The 22,231-nt window shown below is 42.7% G+C and overlaps 1 protein-coding gene across 1 annotated transcript in view; it reads right to left on the bottom strand.

Annotated features, from left to right (window-relative positions):
• LOC140481489 (ras-related protein Rab-38-like) overlaps positions 1–22,231 on the bottom strand; it is a 79,238-nt gene that overhangs the window by 26,134 nt on the left and 30,873 nt on the right. Inside the window, exon 2 of the mRNA XM_072577756.1 lies at positions 3,264–3,544. Within this exon, the coding sequence (XP_072433857.1) occupies positions 3,264–3,544 (281 nt within the window). The remainder of the gene's footprint in view (positions 1–3,263; positions 3,545–22,231) is intronic.

Here is a 22,231-nt window from a genome sequence, read left to right on the forward strand (position 1 = left end):
CCTGGGATTCTCAGTGACTCCAGTCATTCCTAAAAGATCACCACCAATGCATCTACAATCTCAACTATCTTCTTCAGAAGTATGGGGTGTAGTCGATCTAGTCTGGGTGATTTATCTGCCTTCAGACTTCTCACCTTCCCCAGCATCTTCTCCTTAGTGATGGTCAATACACTCATCTCTGCCCTGACTCTCTTGAAGTTCTGGTATGTTACTAGTATCTTCCACTGTGAAAACTGATGCAAAGTACCTAATCAGTTCCTCCGCCATTTCTTTATTCCTATTACTACTTCTCCAGTCTCATTTTGCAGCAATCAAATGTCCACGCTTGCTTTTCCCTTACCTTTCCAATATCTAAAAAATACTCTTGCAATCTTCTTTTATAGTCCTAGCTAGCTTGCTCTCATATTTGATCTTCTCTCCCTAATGCTTTTTTAGTCATCTTCTAATGGTTTTTAAATTTCCAATTCTGAGGCTCCCCATTAATGTTCACCACATTGTATGCTTCCTTTTTTGCTTTATGCCATCCCTCAATTCCCTTGTCAGCCACAGTTGCCTCATCCACCCCTTAATGTTTTTTCTTTCCTGGGATGGATTTCTGCTGTGCCTCCTGAATTATCCTAGAAATTCCTGCCCTTGCTGCTCTAATCCACTAGACTTCACTTTCCAATCAACACTGACCAGCAACTCTATGTCTTTGTAGTTATCTTTACTCAATTGTAATACTGTAACATCTGATTCGATCTTCTCCCTCTCAAACTGCAGGATGAGTTCTATCATATTATGGTCATTGTCCCCCAGAGGTTCCTTCACTTTCAGCTCCCTAATCACATTCCTGTTCCCTAATGGGCTATATCACAAGCTGCTCCAAATAAAATCTCAGATTTTCATGAATTATTTTTCTTGCGATCTGCTACCAACTTGATATTCCCAGTCCACCTGCATATTGAAGTTCCCCATGCTTATTGTAATAGTGCCTTTCTTACGTGCTTTTCTACCTCCTGATTCATTTTCTAAAACATTTCAATAACATTTTTATTGGCAGGATAAAGATGTTGTTAAGTTAATTGTACAGGACACCTACCTAAAATCAACATCTTTTAATAAGTATGGATGTTCCAGCAAGATGTCCTGAGGCAGTGTCTTTGGGGAGATTGCATTAAAAGCCGTAGCTGAGAAATGAGTTCAAATTTTTTTTTTGACAAAATATAATTACACATGGAAATAAAATTTAAATCTTGATCTGACTGTGTATCACAAAAAAAGAATAATTTGGAATAAAACATGACTTGGAGATGCCAGTGTTGGACTGGGGTGTACAAAGTTAAAAATCACACAACACTAGGTTATAGTCCAACAGGTTTAATTGGAAGCACACTAGCTTTCGGAGTATCGCTCCTTCATCAGGTGGTTGTGGAGGACACAATTGTAAGGCACAGAATTTATAGCAAAAATTTACAGTATGATGTAACTGAAATTATACATTGAAAAATACCTTGATTGTTTGTTGAGTCTTTCATCTGTTAGAATACCATGATAGTTTCACTTCTTTTTATTTAAAAAGTTACATTTTCAGGTTAACTGTAACAATTGGTGTCAGCCAGATAATATGTTGAAGGTATTAGCCCCCTGTGTTCCCTGTCTGTGCCATAATATTTAGACTGATTCTAATCTAAAAAAGTGAGTTAACAGAGTCTTACATGGATTCATGCAGTTTTTGAGCAAAGTACAATGTAACTCTGCAAGTACAAATTCACTCCACAAATGTATATGTATATGTGTGTGTGTGTGTGTGTGTGTGTGTGTGTGTATATAAATACAATTCCTACTTTGATGCCCAAACTTATTGTATACCAAATCCCATTCACTCATCATCCCTGTGTGTTCAACTCAAACAACAGCTTCACCTCTATCTTTATCAGAAACATCCTTCCGGTCTTCAGTTCTCTGTGCTTTGCATTCTTCCAGTTCTAGCCTCTTTCTATCCCTGTTTCATGGTTGCATGTGGCTTGCATGTGGCTCTCCAAGTCTGAAGCTTTGGAATTACTCCATAAACATATGCACTTCTTTACTCCTTTTTAAGACCTGCCTTCTCCAACAACCCTCTTAATATCTGCTTTGGATCAGTGCCACTTTCTGCCTGACTGCATCGTGTGCACCTTGAGATATTTTCCAACAGTAAAAGCTCTATGTTGTTGCCATTGTTATTTTTGAATTATTAAAATAGTGCAGTTTTGCTTTTGCTTGCATTCCCAACTTTTGCTGTTTTTCCTCTTTGCTTTGGTCTTCAACCAACTTTGCAATAAGCAACATACACATGCTTATCTACATTACATACACATAAATATACCAGAGAAATTCAACTCCCTAACTTTGGGTTAAACAGGCACTTACATGTAAATCAATTGTACATATTGAAAGACTGCAGGAATGTAACAAATTCCACCTGTGATGGGACTGAACTTTACACAAGTCTGTTTGCAAATATCTGCAAATGTGACCTACAGTCTGATGCATCTGCTTCTATCCACTGTTGTTTGGTTTTGACCCTCTTTGCTATTATTACTTTAACAAGCACTGTAGTGGTATCAATGCTGTGGAATCTCACATAATGGTTACAACCAGAAGACAGATCTATTATTCAGCAGTTTTACTTACAAATTTTCAAATTAATCATTTGCAATTCTGCCTTGTTTTTGTGCTTTTATTTACCAACTAATTCTATCAAGCTGAATGAACTACCAAATATAAAATGTACTGAAACTCTATTGTGGTGTGATATAATATTGTGGCATGAGTTGAAATGTTCTGCTCATTTCTCAGTGAATCCTGGCCATTTATTGTCAGTGTTTCATGCTTCTACAATGGCTGTGAAAAGACCCTGAGTTAGCACCTTGTATCAAAATTCCCTGTGCTTTGGCATGATGAAATGCTGCTCCGATGAAACCATAAATGGAGTGTATTTGTCAGTGTCCACCAGTCCCATTGCTTTTGACAAATAAACCAAGGCCTGTCATCCAAGTCAAATTGGGTCTGGATCTACCCTAATGTTGTATCCTCTTCTCCAGTATAGTCCCATAAGTCACTACTTCATTCTAATCTTCCACTATTGAGGCCCACCATTCAGCCTGAATCTTCTATGCGGTCTCTTCTCCACTTCGACCTACAAAATTATCCTGAAGATTGCTGTTCTGCTTTTCTATGTACTTTGCTAGTATTTTAATTTTATAGGTTTGTTGCAACTGCAGGTTGAGAATTAATTTTACCTTTGCTGAAGTTTCAAAGCAGCTGACAAATCCATGATCCTTGCAGAACTGTTCCATCTTTCCAGGATTGGCAGCTAAGAACTCACTCCCTTGATCACATTTGTTTGCCAATAGGACAACTGAGACAGGTTTGCCATTAGGTAGAGTTAATTTTGAGTCTAAGTCATCCTTCCATTTGGACACTGCTTCGAATGTTGTGGCTCGCGTAACATCAAAGACAATAAATGCTCCAAAGGCCTCTCTGTAGTATACTCTTGTCATGTTCCCAAATCGTTCTTGACCTAGGGAAATAAGAGACACCAAAATTTATATGAAAAGAAAAGAAACCTGAGACACATCTACAGATCTGCCCTCTTGTTAAAATCAGAACACGTGTAAAAATATCCCTAATTTGCATTAATAACATAGTTCCCATTCTTTTTATGTATATTCTGAGCTTTGCAATATGGATAACAGATATCACTTTACATAATATCATTGAGAAAATGTTTACAATCCATATAAAGCAAAACACACATTTGACAGAGGTGTCAGATTAAAATAAATTGACCAAGTGTAAAGATATTTTAAAAATAGGCAAAACACTGTGGATGCTGGAAATCTGAAATCAATATCGAGAATGTGGAGAAACTCAGCAGATCTAGCAGCATCTGTTCTGAAGAAATCATACACCTCTGCTGTGTCTGGCCAATTACCCCCAACCGCCCTACTCTTGCCGTTTCAATACACCATCTTGCTCTCAGGCTAATGTGGCAGGGGGATGGGAACCAAATGAGGAAGTTAGTGGACAGTAGTAACTAAAGCCTGTAAGGAATTAGATAATGCAGTCAGCGTGACTAAAAAGGGAATAGTAGGCAGGGAACAGATGATGAACGCAAAGGAACAGGTGGTCTGACGTGCATTTGCTTTAATGCAAGAGGTGTAGTAGGAAAGACAGATGAACTTAGGGCTTGGATTACTTGCTGGGGGTATGATGTTATTGCTGGTATTGAGACTTGGTTGAGGGAAGGGCAAGATTGGCTACAAAATATTCAGGTTGTAGATCCTTCAAGTGGAATAGAGAGGGAGGTAACACGAATGGAGTTGCATTACTGCTCAGAGAGGATATCACAGCTATGGCACTATGGAGGACTCGAGCAGTGAGGCAATATGGGCAGAGCTCAGAAATAGGAAGGGTGTGGTAACAATGTTGGCACTGTACTACAGGCCTTTCAGCAGCGAGCATGAGATCGAAGTACAAATATGTAAACAGATTGTGGAAAGATGCTGGAGCAGCCAAGGTAGTGGTGATAGGAGATTTTAATTTCCCAACATTGACTGGGATTAGAATCAGAGATGTACAGCATGGAAACAGACCCTTCGATCACCCATCCATGCTGACCAGATATCCCAACCCAATCTAGCCCCATCTGCCAGCACCCGGCCCATAAGCCTCCAATCCCTTCCTATTCATATACCCATCCAAATGCCTTCTAAATGTTGCAATTGTACCAGTCTCTACCACCTCCTCTGGCAGCTCATTCCATACACGAACTACCCTTTGTGTGAAAAAGTTGGCCCTTAGGTCTCTTTTAAATCTTTCCCCTCTCACCCTAAACCTATGCCCTCTAGTTCTGGACTCCCCCATCCCAGGGAAAAGACTTTGTCTATTTATCCTATCCCTGCCCCTCATAATTTTGTAAACCTAGAGGTTTAGGTGGAGGAGAATTTGAAAGGACCATCCAGGAGGGTTTTCTAGAGCAGTATGTAAATAATCCAAATTGGGAAGGGGCCATATTGGACCTGGTGTTGGGAATGAGCCTGGCAAGGTAGTTGAAGTTTCAGTAGGGGATTACTTTGGGAATAGTGGTCACAATTCTGTAAGTTTTAGAATACTCATGGATAAAGATGAGAGTAGTCCTAAAGGAAGAGTGCTAAATTGGGGAAGGCCAACTATACCAAAATTTGTCAGGAGCTGGGGAAAGTAGATTGGGAGCAGCTGTTTGAGGGTAAATCCACATTTGATATGTGGGAGGTTTTTAAAGGGAGGTTAATTAGAGTACTGGACAGACATGCCCCTGTGAAAATGAGAGATAGAAATGGCAAGCTGAGGGAACCATGGATGGCAGGTGAAATTGTGAGACTAGCTAAGAGGGATAGGAAGCATACATAAGGTCTAGGTGATTGAAAACAGACGAAGCTTTGGAAGAATATCGGGAAAGTAGAACCAATCTGAAAAGAGGAATTAAGAGGGCTAAAAGGGATCATGAAATATCTTTAGCAAACAGGGTTAAGGAAATCCCCAAAGCCTTTTATTTGTATATAAGGAGCAAGAGAGTAACTAGAGAAAGGATAAAGGAGGGAAGTTATGCATGGAGTCAGAGAAAATGGGTGATATTCTTAATGAGTACTTTGCATCAGTATTCACCGAGGAGAGGCACGTGTAGGATATTGAGGTTAGGGCTAGAAGTTTGATTACTCTAGGTCAAGTCAGCATGAAGGAGGAAATGTTGGGCATTCTAAAAGGCATTAAAGTGGACAAGTCCCTTGGTCCAGATGGGATCTATTTCAGGTTACTGAGGGAAGCAACAGAGGAAATAACGGGAGCCTTAATAGATATCTTTGCAATGTCTTTGTACATGGGTGAGATCTTGGAGGACTGGAGAATTGCTAATGTCATCCCCTTGTTTAAGGATAGCAAGGATAATCCAGGTAATTATAGACTGGTGAGCCTGATGTCAGTGGTAGGAATGCTGCTGGAGAAGATACTGAGGGATAGAATCTATTTACATTTGGAAGAAAATGGGTTTATCAGTGATAGGCAGCATGGTTTTGGCAGGGAAGGTAATTTCTTACCAACTTAATAGAATTTTGGGGGGAAATGACAAGTTGATTGATGAGGGAAGGGCTGTATATGTTATATACATGGACTTCAGAAAGGCATTTGATAAGGTTCCCCATGGTAAGTTGATGGAGAAAATGAAGTTGCATAGGGTCCAGGGGGTACTAGCTAGATAAATAGAGAGCTGGCTGGGCAACAGGAGACAAGGAGTAGTGGAAGGGAGTTTCTCAAAATGAAGACCTGTGACCAGTGGTGTTCCACAGGGATCCTTGCTGGGATCACTGTTGTTTGTGATGTGCATAAATGATCCAGAGGAAGGTATATGTGGCCTGATTAGCAAGTTTGCTGATGACACTAAGAATGATGGAGTAGCAGATAGTGAAGAATGCAACAGAATATAGTAGATTGGAGAGCTTGGCGGAGAAATGGCAGGTGGAGTTCAATCTGGGCAAACATGAGGGGATGCGTTTTGGAAGATAGAATTCAAGAGCGAACTATGCAGTAAATGGAAATTCCCTGGGGAAAATTGATGTGCAGAGAGATCTGGGTGTTCAAGTACATTGTACCCTGAAGGTTGATAGTGATCAAAAAGGCATACTGCATATTTTCCTTCATCGGACAGGATACTGAGTACAAGAGTTGGCAGGTCATGTAACAGTTATATTGGGCATTGGTTTAGCCATATTTGGAATACTGCATACAGTTCTGGTCACCATATCGCCAAAAGAATGTGAATGCTTTGGAGAGAGTAGATTCATCAGGATGTTTCCTGGTATGGAGGGTGCTAGTTATGAAGAAAGGTTGAGAGGGACCTGATTGAGGTCTACAAAATCATGAGAGGTATGGACAGGGTGGATAGCAAGATGCTTATCCCCCCCAAGAGTAGGGGACTCAATTACTAGGGGTCACACATTCAAGGGGAGAGGGGAAAAATTTAAGGGAGATACGCATGGAAAGTTCTTTACGCAGAGGATGGTGGGTGCCTGGGATGTGTTGCCGGCAGAGGTGGTAACGACAGCATCATTTAGGATGCTTCTAGAGACAGATCCATGAATGGGCAGGGAGCAGAGGGATACAGATCCTTAGAAATTAGGCAACAGGTTTAGATAGAGGATCTATATCGGTGCAGGCAAGGAGGGGCGAAGGGCCTGTTCCTGTGCTGTAATTTTCTTTGTACTTTGTTCTTGTTCTAACATTTCTGTTCCAGGTGTACTGCAGTGTTTCGATGAAGCTCAATGCAAGCTGGAGGAACAACACCTTAGGAGAGCTGACATGTGTTCTGGCATTAACACTTATCATTAACAGCTTCTTTTCACATATATTTTCCTTTTCCTGTCATTAGCACTTCTTCTGCTTTGGAGCATTTTGCCAGTTTTCCCACTTATTTCTCTTCCCCCTTTTCCCCAAAAAAACAGCGTAAAAGGTATCACTTTTTCAACCCCGTTCAGTTCCAAAGAAAAGTCATATTAGACTCAAAACATAAACTTTTCTTTTCGCCACAGATGCTGTCAGACCTGCGAAGTTTCTCCACTACTCTCTGTTTGGTTTCAGAGGAATCAATGTTAAAACAGAAGTTAGGTTCTGTAGGACTTCCCTGAGAAAAACAAAAATCAAAATATTATTCCTTTGCTTGCTAAGTTGAAATATAGTCCTTTAAATGACTAAGCTCTTACTATTGGTTAATAGAATAGTTTACAAATATCTGCACAAAGGAAAATTGCAACTTTTACTTTCAGCACATCATAGAACCCCATCAACTTGGATAGCAACTTTCAGGGATCGATGTACATAGACACTGAGATCTCCCTGCTCATCTACACTATCAAGAATCTTACCATTAGCCCAGTACTCTGCATTCCTGTTGCTCCTTCCAAAGTGAATCGCCTCACACTTTTCAGCATTAAATTCCATTTGGCACCTCTCAGCCCAGTTCTGCAGCTTATACCTGTCCCTCTGTAACCTGCAACCTCCTGTTGTCATCTTCCAAGAATGGTGCTGGGAGCAGGGTCTAGGGTGGGGGGCTACTGCCTGGATGGCCTTTGCTCATGAGCCTACAGGCTGCTCGCTGGAACTGTCAGCAGTTTCTGGATGCATTGTGGCAATGCAAGGTGCTGCCTTTTGAGGGGGAGGGGGGTTGGCTCTCATTGGTGGCTGCGGCAGCCTCCGGAGTCTGCACGGCCCTTTGTCTTCTCCAGCTGCCTGGACATGGCTAGGTACAGTGTCTTTTCATTGTCTCTAGGGGGTGTGTACCATGCTGCAGCTGGTGGAGCAACACAGGCAAGCTGCAGGATTCTGTCCTTGATGGAAGGTGGAGGCAGTAAAGGCCACTCTGGCCCAGAAGGACTTTGACAGCTCTCTCATGCTGTTCTGCCTCATGTGGGCCACAGTCTGGCAGTTTCCTCAATGGTTGAGGTGGGGCTAGGGTTTTCAAGTCTGCTTATAGCTGGTTCTTAAGGGCAAGGATGCTGTCAGAAAGCGCCTGTGGTGTAATCAGTGTTGGCTGGCAGCTCCTGCAGCTGGTCTAGGGCCAGGTGGATGAGGGCTGTGTGCTGCAGGCCTCAAGCAGCACTGCAGCACTGGGGGAAGTCCATAAGTCTGAGAGAAAGAGAAGTCACACCAAAATGACATCAGTCAGCTCAGGTAATGTATTACCCTAAGCAAAGTTGTAACAAGTCTTGTAACAGTCGACAAGCTTTTCAGTCCGAACATTCACTGACATCAAGATGAAACAATGCTAAATAGGTCCATTTTAAATATAGAATATGCAAACATTCATTGACATTCTCCTGGTCATTTCTTAGTTATTTCTTGGAAAATTAGACACTATCTACACTTTACAAATCCATGCCGATCCTCTTTATGCAATTCTGAATTCTTACATGCTGAGTTAGAACATAGAGCATTGAACATAGAACTGTAAAGGCTGTTCGGCCCTTGATATTGTGCCAACCTGTTATCCTACTCGAAGATCAAACCAACCTACATACCCTACATTTTTCTATCATCCGTGTGCCTATCCAAGAGTAGCTTAAATGTTCCTACTGTATCTGACTCTACTACCACTGCTGCCAGAGTATTCCCCGGACCCATCACTCCTTGTTTAAAGAACCGACATCTGACTTCTCCCCTAAACCTTCCTCCAACCGCCTTAAAATTGTGCCCCCTCATGATAGCTATTTCTGCCCTGGGAAAAAGTCTCTGGCTATCCACTCTACCGATGCTCCTTATCATCTTGTACATCCCTATCAAATCACCTCTCACCCTCCTTCGCTCCAATGAGAGAAGCCTTAGCTCCCCCAGCCTTTCTTCATTAGACATACCCTCCAGTCCAGGCAGCATCCTGGTAAATCTCCTCTGCATCCTCTCTAAAGCTTCCACATCTTTCCTATAATGAGGCAACCAGAACTGAATACAATATTCCAAGAGGGCTCTATAGAGCTGTAGCATAACCTCGCGGCTCTTAAACCCAGTCCTCCTGCTAATGAAAGCCAACACATCATACGCCTTCTTAACAACCCCATCAACCTGGGTGGCAATTTTGAGGGATCAATGAACATGAACCCCAAGATCCCTCTGTTCCTCCACACTGCCAAGAATCCTACCTTACCCTTTAATCTGCATTCAAATTTGACCTTCCAAAATGAATCAATTCATACTTTTCCAGGTTGAACTCCATCTTTCACTTCTCAGCCCAGCTTTGTATCCTGTCAATGTCCCATTGCAACCTACAGCAGTCCTCCGCACTATCCACAACTCCAACAACCCTTACATCATCGGCAAACTTACCAACTCACCCTTCCATTTCCTCATCCAAGTCATTTTTTAAAAAAATGACGAAGAGCAGATATCCAGGAACAGATCCCTGCAGAACACTATTGCTCACCAAGATCCAGGCTGAATATTTTCCATCTACTACCACCCTCTGTCTTCCATAAGCCAGCCAATTCTGTATCCAGACAGACAAATTTCCCTATTTCCCCATGTCTCCTTACCTTGTGAAGAAGCCTACCATGGGGAACCTTATCAAACACTTTGCTAAAATCTATATGCACTACATCCACTGCTCCACCTTCATCAATATGTTTTGTCACATTCTCAAAGAATTCAATCACACTTGTGAGGCATGACCTGCCCCTCAAAGCCATGGAGAAAGTGTGGAATGCAGATGCTGGAGATCAGAGTCAAAAATCGTGCTGCTGGAAAAGCACAGCCAGTCAGGCAGCATCCGAGGAGCAGGAGAGTTGACGTTTTGAGTGTAAGCTCTTCTAAAAAAGATTCTTTCCTCACAAGGCCATGCTGATTATCTCTAATTAAGTTATGCTTTTCTAATTAATCATAAATTCTGTCTTGCAGAATTGTCTCCAATAATTTGCCCATCACTGAAATAAGACTGACTAGTCAAAAATTCCCAGGCTTATCCCTAATCCGTTTCTTGAACAAGGGAAAAACATTTGCCAACCTCCAATCATCTGGCACTGCTCCAGGATGCAAAGACCATTGCAAAAGGAGCAGAAATCTCTTCCCTTGCTTACCATAGTAAGCTTGGGTATATCCTGTCTGGCCCAGGGGACTTACCTATCATCATGTTTTTCAAAAATTTCAGCACATCCTCCTTCTTAACATCAACCTGTTTGAGCGTATCAGCCTGTTTCATGCTGTCCTCACAAATGACAAGGTCCCTCTCAGTAGTGAATAATGAAGCAGTGTGTTCATTAAGGACCTCCCCAACCTCCCCTGACTCCGGGCACAAGCTGCCCCCACTATCTCTGATTGGCCCTATCATCGCTCTGGTCATCCTCTTGTTCCTCATATAAGTGTAGAAGGCCTTAGGGTTTTCCTTAATCCTACCCACCAAGGCTTTTCCATGCCCCCCTTCTAGCTCTTTTAAGTCCATTCTTCAGTTCCTTCCCAGCTACCTGGTAATCCTTTAGTGAGGAAGTTAGAAAGCCACAAAGGGATCAGTTCCATGTTTTACTTCTCTTTCAAGGCATACTTGGGGACTCAGGGGTTAAACATTCCACTACCAAAGACAATCAATGCAGTATAAATTGTATGTCTGTCTGCTTATAGAATAGACAGAACATCTCAATATGGAGGAGGCTGACTGAATCTTAGAGAAGGAATCCATTGAAGCCACACATGTGGGTTCTTCTGCAGCCTCAGGCAAAGGTATTTGTCCTCCCCAGACAAGACTGATAGCCTTGGCCACAACCCTGTTAAGCTGCCTCCTGCTCCCATTATCTTGCTTCCCGTCCGTATTAGCAATGAATCCCTCATTGAGAATAGGCAAAACCCTTCTGTTTTAATCTCTTCCCATCAACATATGATCATGAAGGATGCAAGAATCAGTCATAGAGATGTACAGCATGGAAACAGACCCTTTGGTCCAACCCGTCCATGCCGACCAGATATCCCAACCCAATCTAGTCCCACCTGCCAGCACCCGGCCCATATCCCTCCAATCCCTTCCTATTCATATACCCATCCAAATGCTTCTTAAATGTTGCAATTATACCAGCCTCCACCACATCCTCTGGCAGCTCATTCCATATACGTACCACCCTCTGAGTGAAAAAGTTGCCCCTTAGGTCTCTTTTATATCTTTTCCCTCTCACCCTAAACCTAAGCCCTCTAGTTCTGGACTCCCCGACCCCAGGGAAAAGACTTTGTCTTTTCATCCTATCCATGCCCCTCATAATTTTGTAAACCTCTATAAGTACCTCTAATCAATTCACTCATTAACACAGGACATTGACATTCACTAGGCTTTGTAAAATTATAATTGCCCATCTTAAACAATGTAATGACAATCAACCATATGACTTACAGACCTTTTGTACTATTCCTATAAAACATGCTGCCTTTATGTGTAGAGCAGAGATTCGTGGAGAAGTGTCACCACAAGTAGACGTACAACTACTTTTGGGGACATTGAGAATCTCTCACCAGCTGTCCAATAATGAAGCTTCTACTGTTGTACAGAAACTTGTGTCATCCAGATTTGTGGGACAAAACATACATTAACATTTGGTGCAGTGATTTGGACCTCAACATAGGGAACGTCTCACTGGGCTGAGTAAGTGACATGAATGTCTGAATTGAATGGAACAGAGTGGTAAGGGCACCCTGGAGTATTTTACACCAGACTGCTCCTTGTGTTCAGCCAGACAATTTGTCTCTTGCCCAGTGGAACTGGTACCTTGAAGAGGTCAAACAAACCACCCAGGCCCAGCTTGTAAAGGGAGGTATGTTTTGTCAGATTACTCTAAATTGCTGCGGGTGACATTGGCTACTCCATATTGTTCCCGTAGGAAAAAGGTTGGGACTGAAGACCCCGGTCAGGAAAGTGTTCACTACCTGACGGATTTGGTTTTGGGAGCTGCCTCTCTCAGATATGGCCGGTGGAAATTAATATATAATATGGAAAGAGAGCAGGCTCGGGAAATTTCTCACCCTGCAGTATTGATATGGCTGGTGGAAATTGTTTATGGCAGAGCAAGGAGTCATAAGGTTAAAATGGGACAGCCCCTTGATGTAGTTGGGAATGGGGACAATCTGTGAGAAAATACCTGATTAGGAAAATGGTTATTGGGGTTGTAGGCCCCTCGGAGCGATTGGTTATTTAGGTAAATTGTTATATACAAATTAAAGGATATCCAGTTTAAATTTTTGAGTGATTGTGATGATGCTTTCATTTGAATGGTGAATTGATTCCAAAACAATGACTTAGCACTTTTAATTGCAATCGCATTAAAACAATTGACCAGGGTGCCGGCGTTTAGTTCTGTCTGTGTGAGTTTTGTGTTGTTGTTTGTTTGCTTACTTACAGAATGCTGGGCTGGACTCTAAAATGCCAGAGAAAGTAAGTCTTGTCTCACTGAGAATGGTGGTCAAGCATCAATCTGCCATCTCGTGGAGAACACAGGAGTACTCCGTTGCAAGAGCAAGATGGGGAAAGATGAAATATAGAGGGTGGATGCGGAGACCCTGTGTGGGAAGGTTTCATGTGATCTAACGCCTGGATTATTTGGGAAGGTGGCTGGGGGCCATCAGTCCCCTAAAATTAAAGAGATCATAGACAGCAGCCCGAGGGGTCTTTCAGGAGGCTCTCCCATCACCGTGTTGCCCTATTCCCCCCAGAACCCCCAAAGTTACCATCAGTGCAGAACAATCTAACCATTGCGTTGAAGAGGTCACTGCTTTGGCCCCTCTCGGCCACGCAGAGGAAGGCTGTTACAATTCTCAATGCTGGGCTAGAAGTTACTCGTGTCAGTACACAACAGGGTCCTAGTGTCCGGACAGAAAACACTGGTGATTTGTGAAGCTTACTGCTCGTTTCTTAACAAAACAATCTAAACCTAACGTTGAGGAAAATCATCTCAGCTTTTAACATTTGTTCATTAAGTGGAAGAATTACAGTGAACTTTATGTATTTTAATTAAAAAATTGTAAAACAGAGTGCAAAGATGAATCTGGATATACCAAACCAACAATATGGTTTCCAGAAAATGACACTGGTTGAATTAAATCTTTGTTTTGGACTCGTTTACCTCCACTTAATTTTAAGATTGCTGCATCTCCTTTGTCAGTATGGAGTGCCAGTTGTAGCTTTACTCTATGTTAATTTCCCTTCCTCACTAAGAACTGAAGTGTCAGTTCAACATTATCTTGCAAAAGAAATCACGTAACAAAGGTTAAGATACTGTTGTAAATATCAGTGTCTTTGAGTTAGTCATTATTTGTGCATATGAAGCATCTTGACAAGACTTTTATTAATGCTGCCAAAGTCATTTCACAGCCTAGGTCATAATAAATGAGTAATGGCTGATCAGAACTGCTTGAAAAAAAAAACAAATTGGGGACTTCAGTTGAGAGACTAGAACCAGTTAATTATAATGGAGTTCAAAGTTGGAATCCGTGCACATTCTACATTGTAGCACTGGATTTTGATTAAATGAATTTCCAGTTTATATTGAAGACTCTTAACAAAACTCCCACTCAATAGGAAAAACTTGTGATTTGGTCAGCTGAGTGGGATATGCATGTAATTGAACAATCCTGCTACAATTTCATATATACAACACTAAGCAGATTTGAATCATTTCTGTGACTTTGAAATCTGTTTGTTCATTCTTATTACTTCACAGTGCGATTTCCCGTCACTTGTTCAGTTTCCATCTCTCATTAAATATGCTTATGACTCAATATTGTAAAACAATTTGTACTATTCTGAACTTCATCACAGTTAATTAATTAATTAATTGGCAAGGCTTTATACTTTTTCACATTGACAGTGATCGGTGTCATTGCCTCATGGTGACTTTAAAGCATGGCTGCACTGATTAATGTTCAATTGGCAGCAGAAGTTATGGTAATATGAGGAAACATGTAGGTAGCATAGCAAGTGAGGGACCATCGAGGTGAAGTGAGACTTTGTGTTCCTCATGCAAAGCACTGGCACTGAAACAAGGTTGAATAACCTTCTGTGCAGTAGCCACTTTTAGTTTTACTTGATAAGCTTGCCTAGGAGTAGGACAAATCTAATTGATGGGGTTCTTTACACTACTATTTCTGGACAGTATGGAGGCAATACCTCTCTTCAATGTTGAAATTGGATGTATTAATGAGATGTTAAAAAGAAAGAGAACAGGTGAAATAGCATAAAAGGAGCTAAAGCTGAATAAGATAAACAAGAGGGGCTAAAACAACAAAGCTGTAGAGAGAACCTAAGCACTTTTCGGGATTGGGCAGCACGGTGGCTCAGTGGTTAGCACTGCTGCCTCACAGCACCAGGGACCAGGGTTCAATTCCCACCTCAGGCAACTGTCTGTGTGGAGTTTGCACATTTTCCCTGTGTCTGTGTGGGTTTCCTCCGGGTGCTCTGGTTTCCTCCCACAGTCCAAAGATTTGCAGGTTAGGTGAATTGCCTGTAGTGTTAGGGGTGAATGCTGGCGAATGGTTCTGGGTGGGTTGCACTTCGGAGGGTCGGTGTGGACTTCTTGGGCTGAAGGGCCTGTTTCCACACTGTATGGAATCTAATCTAATCTAATCTAAAAAAAGGTCTGGCATACCAACCCTGTTTGAGGAGAGAGGACATTATACTGAGGTAGGGGGGAATGGAGATGTTACCCTAGTGCGCGGTGTCTCGCGCTAAGCTACGTATGACTCTGTCCCCACCGCTGTACCCAAGTCCCAAGAAAACCTGTATAGCTGATCGGGTTAAGATGCATTCTAGGAAACCAGTGGTACTCTGTTACTTTGCACTGGAGTTCACCATCTCCATGTTACCCCCCAAAATTATGCTCCCCATAAGACAGCTACTGAACCCCAAGACAGATGAGAAAGATGAGCCACCAACTATCAGGGTCTATGTCCCTTGGAAACCCCAAGGAGATGATCATGATAATGAATCAGGCTCCAGATCGTAAAGATAAATTGCCCAATTCATCCAATACATCCAGTGCACAATTCAAATGTACAATGCAACACCCTGGGATCTGTTTGCCCTCTCTTGTATGATCTTGTCATCAGAAGAAGTTACTAAGTTGCAGGAACAAACAGTGAGGGTGACGGAAAGGGGCCAGTCCACACTTGCGATGATTTAAATGACAGATTCAAAGAGGACACAGAGTGTCGCGGACATGATACGCACATAGAACATGGATTGGTCTGAGAACACCAGAACACAGATGAGGAGAGCCCTTATTTATTACTGGGATGGCCAGAACGATCCCAAGTCATGCTCTAACAGTCATACAAAAACTGAGTTTTTTTTCATCTGCCAGTACTTTTATTGGGACCGGAATACCACAGACCTTTCACTTGAACATGCAGACTTCACTTTTTGTATGTTGATGGCAGCTCCTTTATTTCATCTACAGGTCAGCAGTGCTCCAGATATGCAATTACTATGGATTCTGAAGTGGTTGAATGTGCAGGCTTTGAGAGTCCACTGTCAGCACAGAAGGCTGAATTATTTGCCCTCACTCAGACTCTCGCTATGCTTTCGGCATTGCCCACGACTATGGCACCTAATGGGAGAATAGGGAATTTTAACCTCCACAGGATAACCCATTAGTAGCGCTGTTTTTGTACATAATCTTTTGCAGGCCTCACAGTTACCGTCCAGCCTAGCAGTGAGCGAATGTTCAGCACACATTGGTGCCGCTGACAGAATCTTCAAGAGCAACTCACAAGTAGCTGCCGCCTTACACCTAACTTTCCTGGTTCCATTGGGCTCACAGCAACACCTTGTTACAAAAAATATGAGGATGGGTATGAGTAACAAAAAGATGGGGTACTGGGCTAATTGGTAGTGTGGATGAGCAGAGGGATCTTGGTGTCCATTTACACAGATCGTTGAAAGTTGCCACCCAGGTAAATAGTGCGGTGAAGAAGGCATATGGCGTACTGGCTTTTATTGGTAAAGGAATTGAGTTCCGGAGTCCTGAGGTCATGTTGCAGTTGTATAAGACTCTGGTGCGGCCGCATCTGGAGTATTGTGTGCAGTTTTGGTTGCCATACTATAGGAAGGATGTGGAGGCGCTGGAACGGGTGCAGAGGAGGTTTACCAGGATGTTGCCTGGTATGGTAGGAAGATCGTATGAGGAAAGGCTGAGGCACTTGGGGCTGTTTTCATTGGAGAAAAGAAGGTTTCGGGGTGACTTGATAGAGGTGTACAAGATGATTAGGGGTTTAGATAGGGTTGACCATTAGAACCTTTTTCCACATATGGAGTCAGCTATTATGAGGAGGCATAGCTTTAAATTATGGGGTGGTAGGTATAGGACAGATGTTAGGGGTAGATTCTTTACTCAGCGAGTCGCGAGTTCATGGAATGCCCTGCCAGTAGCAGTGGTGGACTCTCCCTCTTTATGGGCATTTAAACGGGCTTTGGATAGGCATATGGAGGATAGTGGGCTAGTGTAGGTTAGGTGGACTTGGATCGGCACAACATCGAGGGCCAAAGGGCCTGTACTGCGCTGTATTTTTTCTATGTTTCTATGTTCTATACCAGACCTGGGTGACTTACATTACTTACACAGGGATGCCCCTGCAGAGGAACACAGACTGCGGGTCACAGATGGGGTGCTCCCTTGATGTTCATACCAAACTGTGGGACAGATCGGTGTTCTTTACTTTTACCAATCTTGGTGGATTATATACATAACTGTATACATCTAGGCAAGGACGGAATAGTCAGCACTTTGCTACAAACGTGGTGGCACTCTGATTCCCAGAACAATGGCTGAGAAACGAGCCAAAGCATGCTTGATCCACAAATGCTGGAAAAGGGATGCCTTGTGGTTCTGGGACTACTCCCTTGCCTGGTGGGCCTTTCAATTGTCTACAATTAGCTTTTATGGAACTACCCAGGGTAGAATGCTATAAGTATTGTTTGGTAATAGATGTCTTCAGCAGATGGATTGAGGCAATCCCGACAAGGGACAACACAGTTGCAACAGTGGTAAAAGTATTGTTGAGGGAAATAATTCCCTGCTATGGGCTCCCAGAGACAATAAGCTCAGTCAATGGGCCACACTTCGTGGTTAAAATTAACCAGGGGATCTGCAGGGAACTAGCAATAAAACAACAATTCCATTGCATTCACCACTGAAAAGCAGCTGGAGTGGTGGAACGAGTAAATGGCACCCAAAAAAAAAACATTGGCAAAGCTAAAGCAAGAAACAGGCCTCTAGTTGAAGGTCCTACCCTTGGCTCGGTTCCATATGAGGGTTACCCCTTCAAGCAAAACAGGTCTGTCTCCTGCTGAGGTGGTTACGGGAAGCCCATGAGGACCTGGGATAGTACAACTCCCCCCTCCCTGAGAGACTAGATATGAATACCCTGGGAGAGAAGGTGGGGGTGTACCTGCAGAGGCTAACCAAAACTCCCCAAAGTTTGCATTCGCAGGTACGCCAGGCTTACCAGTCTACCTGAAGGGGACTATCCCACTGCTGAGCCAGGGGATTTCACCCTGATAAAGGACTGGGAACGAAAGAAACTGGGACCAAGATAGAAAGGACTGTTTCAGATGTTGCTGACCACCCCCACAGCTGTGAAGGTACAAGGGCAGCCCCAGTGGTACACAAAACTGACTGCAAAAGAATCAGCATGGAAACCAACACCAACTAAGGACAAAGATGGTTTCCATACTTGTGACTTTGGGAAATGTGGCCTTGGTATCAGATGGATTTCAAACTGACACCCCTCAGCATAATACCTTTTTGCACCTGGCCTACCAGACAGCCTGTCTAACGGGGAGACACACCTGCTGCTGGGTATGTGCCCACATGCCACCCCACTCATTGGGTGTGTGCCCACATGCAATCCCACTTATTGGGGGGGAGATCCCTTCATGGCCCATACCTTTTCACTTGCAAGAACTGGCTGAATGGCTGCTGTGTCGAAGCCTTCCTGGATATCTTGCTAACACTGATGATGCATGGGAATGGCAGTCGGCAGGGTATAACCTGACCTTATTCAGGGACTGGTATCAACCTAATTACAATCAATCGCATAGACCTCCCTACCTTGTTGCGCAGAGAGAGAGAGACCACGTGCAGATACTTTATTTGCAGGTAGAAGGCTTACCCCTGGCTTCCCTCCGATTGGAGGGGGTCGTGTGACATGGGGTATGTTGTACCCCGCATTCGCGTTTTGGACAACTTACCCTCACCCCTGAGACCCAGAAGGTCCCACACTGGGTTCCTCACCCAGGTGGTAATATTCTCTCCTCCAACAGCAATCTATTTACATGCCCAAACGCCCAAACAAGTAGTAAGTTCAGGACTATATGGGAAAGGGTCACCAATGATACAGCTAGTGTCTTAACTGAAATTAACGCTGAGCTACTTGCAGTTAGGACTGTGACCTTCCAGAATCATTTGGTCCTGGACTTTCTGCTAGCTAAGGAGGGTGGTACCTGTGCTATTGTTGGGTCAGAGTGCTGTACCTATGTCCCTGACAAGTCCACTAACATCACTGACCTCTTTAAACACAACACAAGGAAATTCAGACTCTTCAAACTATTGACAATAGGTTTAACAACGGCATGGAGCGGTGGCCACTAGGGGCATTCTTGGAGGACTGGGAGGCCTGCTGGTACATATCAGAATTACAGTACTCATTGTAATAGCCTGCATTCTAGTGCTCCAGTGCTCATGGCCATTGCTGTCCGAGTGTTTTCTGAGGGGACCTGGTTGATCATCGAATGATCAATAGCAGGGAATGAGGGAGTTAGAAAGCCACAAGGTGATCAGGTCCATGTTTCACTTCTCTTTCAAAGCATACCAGGGACTCAGGGGTTAAACATTCCACTACCAAAGAGACTCAATGCAGTATCAATTGCATGTCTGTTCTCTTATAGAACAGACAGAACATCTCAGTAAGGAGAAGGCTGACTGAATCTTAGAGAAGGAATCCATTGGAGCCACACATGTGGATTCCTCTGCAGTCTCAGGCAAAGGTATTTGTCCTCCCCAGACAAGACTCATAGCCTTGGCCACAACCCTGTTAAACTGCCTCTTGCTCCCATTATCTTGCTTCCCCTCCATATTTGCATAGGTAAGTGAATCCCTCATTGAGAATAGGCAAAACCCTTCTGTTTTAATCTCTTCCCATCACCACATGATCATGAAGAATATAAGAATCAGTTCCTCTAATCCATTCACTCGTCATCACAGGACATTGACATTCACTGGGCCTTGTAAAATTATAATTGTCTATCTTAAGCAATGTAACAACAATCAACTAAGTGATCTATAGACCTTTAGGATTATTCCTATAAAACGTACTGGCTTTATGTGTAGAGCAGAGATTCGTGGAGAAGTGTCACCACAAGTAGACGCATGACTACTTTTGGGAACATTGAGAATCTCTCGCCGGCTGTCCAATAATAAAGCATCTACCGTTGTGCTGAAACTGGCGTCATCTGGATTTGTGGAACAAAATATACATCAACACTAGAACCATGTCTGATCCTTGCTTCCTAAATTTTAAGTAAGCATCCTTCTTTCACTTGACTAGATGTTCCACATCTCTTGTTATCTAACGTTCCTTTACCCTACTATTGCTTCCTTGCCTCAGTGGGATAAACCTATCCAGCACTAGCAGCAAGTGTTCCCTAAACAACCTCCACATTCTGTCATTCATTTCTATGAGTTGGTTTGCTTTAAATTACAGATTTCAGTAGCTTTTCCCAATATACTGCTGCAATTGAATGAATACACATCCTTACCTTAACAAGTCATTGATTATAAATTAACAAATGTTTTACTTAACTCGAATAAACAAACAGTAAACAATATCACACATTAACCAATGAATAACTCCAATGTTCAAATGGCTCACTTTGCTCCTTTGGATTGGATTAGAATCACTCGGGCAGTCTATCAGATAGAAATATAGAATATAGGAGGAGGATTAGGCCATTTGTGCCTTCAATCTTGCTCTACCATTCACCGCGCTCATGGCTGATTATCCAACTCAACCACTTTTCCTCTATACAGTAGAATCATAGAGTTGCAGAGATATACAACGTGGAAACAGACCCTTCGGTCCAACTTGTCCATGCTGACCAGATTTCCTAACCTAATCTAGTTCCATTTGCCAGTACTTGGTCCACATCCCTTTAAACCCTTCCTTTTCATATACCCATCCAGATGCATTTTAAATGGAGTGATTGTACCAGCCTCTACCACGTCCTCTGGCAGTTCATTCCATACATACACCACCCTGTGTGTGAAAAAGTTGCCCCTTAGGTCCCTTTTAAAATTTTCCCTTCTCAAGCTAAATCTATGCCCTCTTTCTCTGGACTCCTCCACCCCAGGGAAAAGACCTTGTCTATTTACCCTATCCATGCCCTTCACAACTTTATAAACTTTTATAAGGTCACCCCTCAGCCTCTAAGGCTCCAGGAAAAACAGCCCCAGCCCATTCAGCCTCTCCCAATAGCTCAAACCCTCCAACCCTGGCAACATTTTTCCTAACTCTTTTCTGAACCCTTTCAAGTTTCACAACATCCTTCCGATATGAGGGAAAACAGAATTGCACACAATATGGATCCCTTCAGCCCCAAGTGCTATATCTAACTCCTTTTGAAATCATACAATGTTTTTGCCTCAACTGCTTTCTGTAGTAACAAATTCCACAAGCTCACCACTCTCTGGGTGAAGAGATGTATGGTTTACCCTATGTCCTTGTACTGTACATTTGCCCACTCACTCAGCTTGTCTAAATCACACTGGATTATCTCTGCATCCTCCTCACAGTTCACCCTCCCACTCAGCTGTCTATCATCTGCAAATTTGGAGATATTACATTTAGCTTCCTTCTCCGAATCATTTATACATATTCTAAATAGCTGAAGTCTTAGCACAGCTTGCTGTCGTACTCCAATAGTCACGGACTCCCAGTCAGAAAAAGACCAGTTTACTTTCCTACTTTGTTTCTTGACTGCGAACCCACTCTCTGTCCAGGACACAATCCCTACTCTCACCTGCTTCAATTTTACTTGCTAATCTCATGTGCGTGATCATATTGAAAGCCTCTATAAGTCCAAGTAAACCACATCTACCTAGTCTCTTTACATACTTGAAGAATTCCAGTAAATTGTTCAAGCCTTTCATAAATCTGTGCTGACTCTGATCCTGCCACTGTTTTCCAAATGTTCAGCCATTAAATCTTCTCGAATTTCCTAGATCAACTATCCTTAACAGAATGCAAGATTTTCATCCTATTCATGTTACGGTTCAGTAGCAACAATTTGAAAAGTATTCCAGCTTGACTGCTGGGTGGTGTAACTGTAAAACAAAAACATCTGTTCGGAAAAATAACTCCCTCTGGTAAAACCAACTTGAATTTGTGCTAAGCAATAACAATAAATGGATAACTAAGTCTCACTAATGCATTAATTTATCAAATGGCTGCATTTTTTGTTTGCAATATTATGAACTGTTTCCCCTGATTTGATTTTTAATAACTGGAACTTTAAGTTCTCCCAGTGACTTAGATCATTGTCTCATAACCAAACAGTCTGCAACCAATGGGCTGAATCTTAGCGTATTTTGGCTGAATTCTCTGGAGAGTCATATACCAGAGGCCTAGAAGTTCTCATACCATAGCTCACCAAACCTGCTTCATTAAT

This window comes from Chiloscyllium punctatum, chromosome 9, assembly GCF_047496795.1.
Source record: "Chiloscyllium punctatum isolate Juve2018m chromosome 9, sChiPun1.3, whole genome shotgun sequence".
NCBI lineage: Eukaryota > Metazoa > Chordata > Chondrichthyes > Orectolobiformes > Hemiscylliidae > Chiloscyllium > Chiloscyllium punctatum.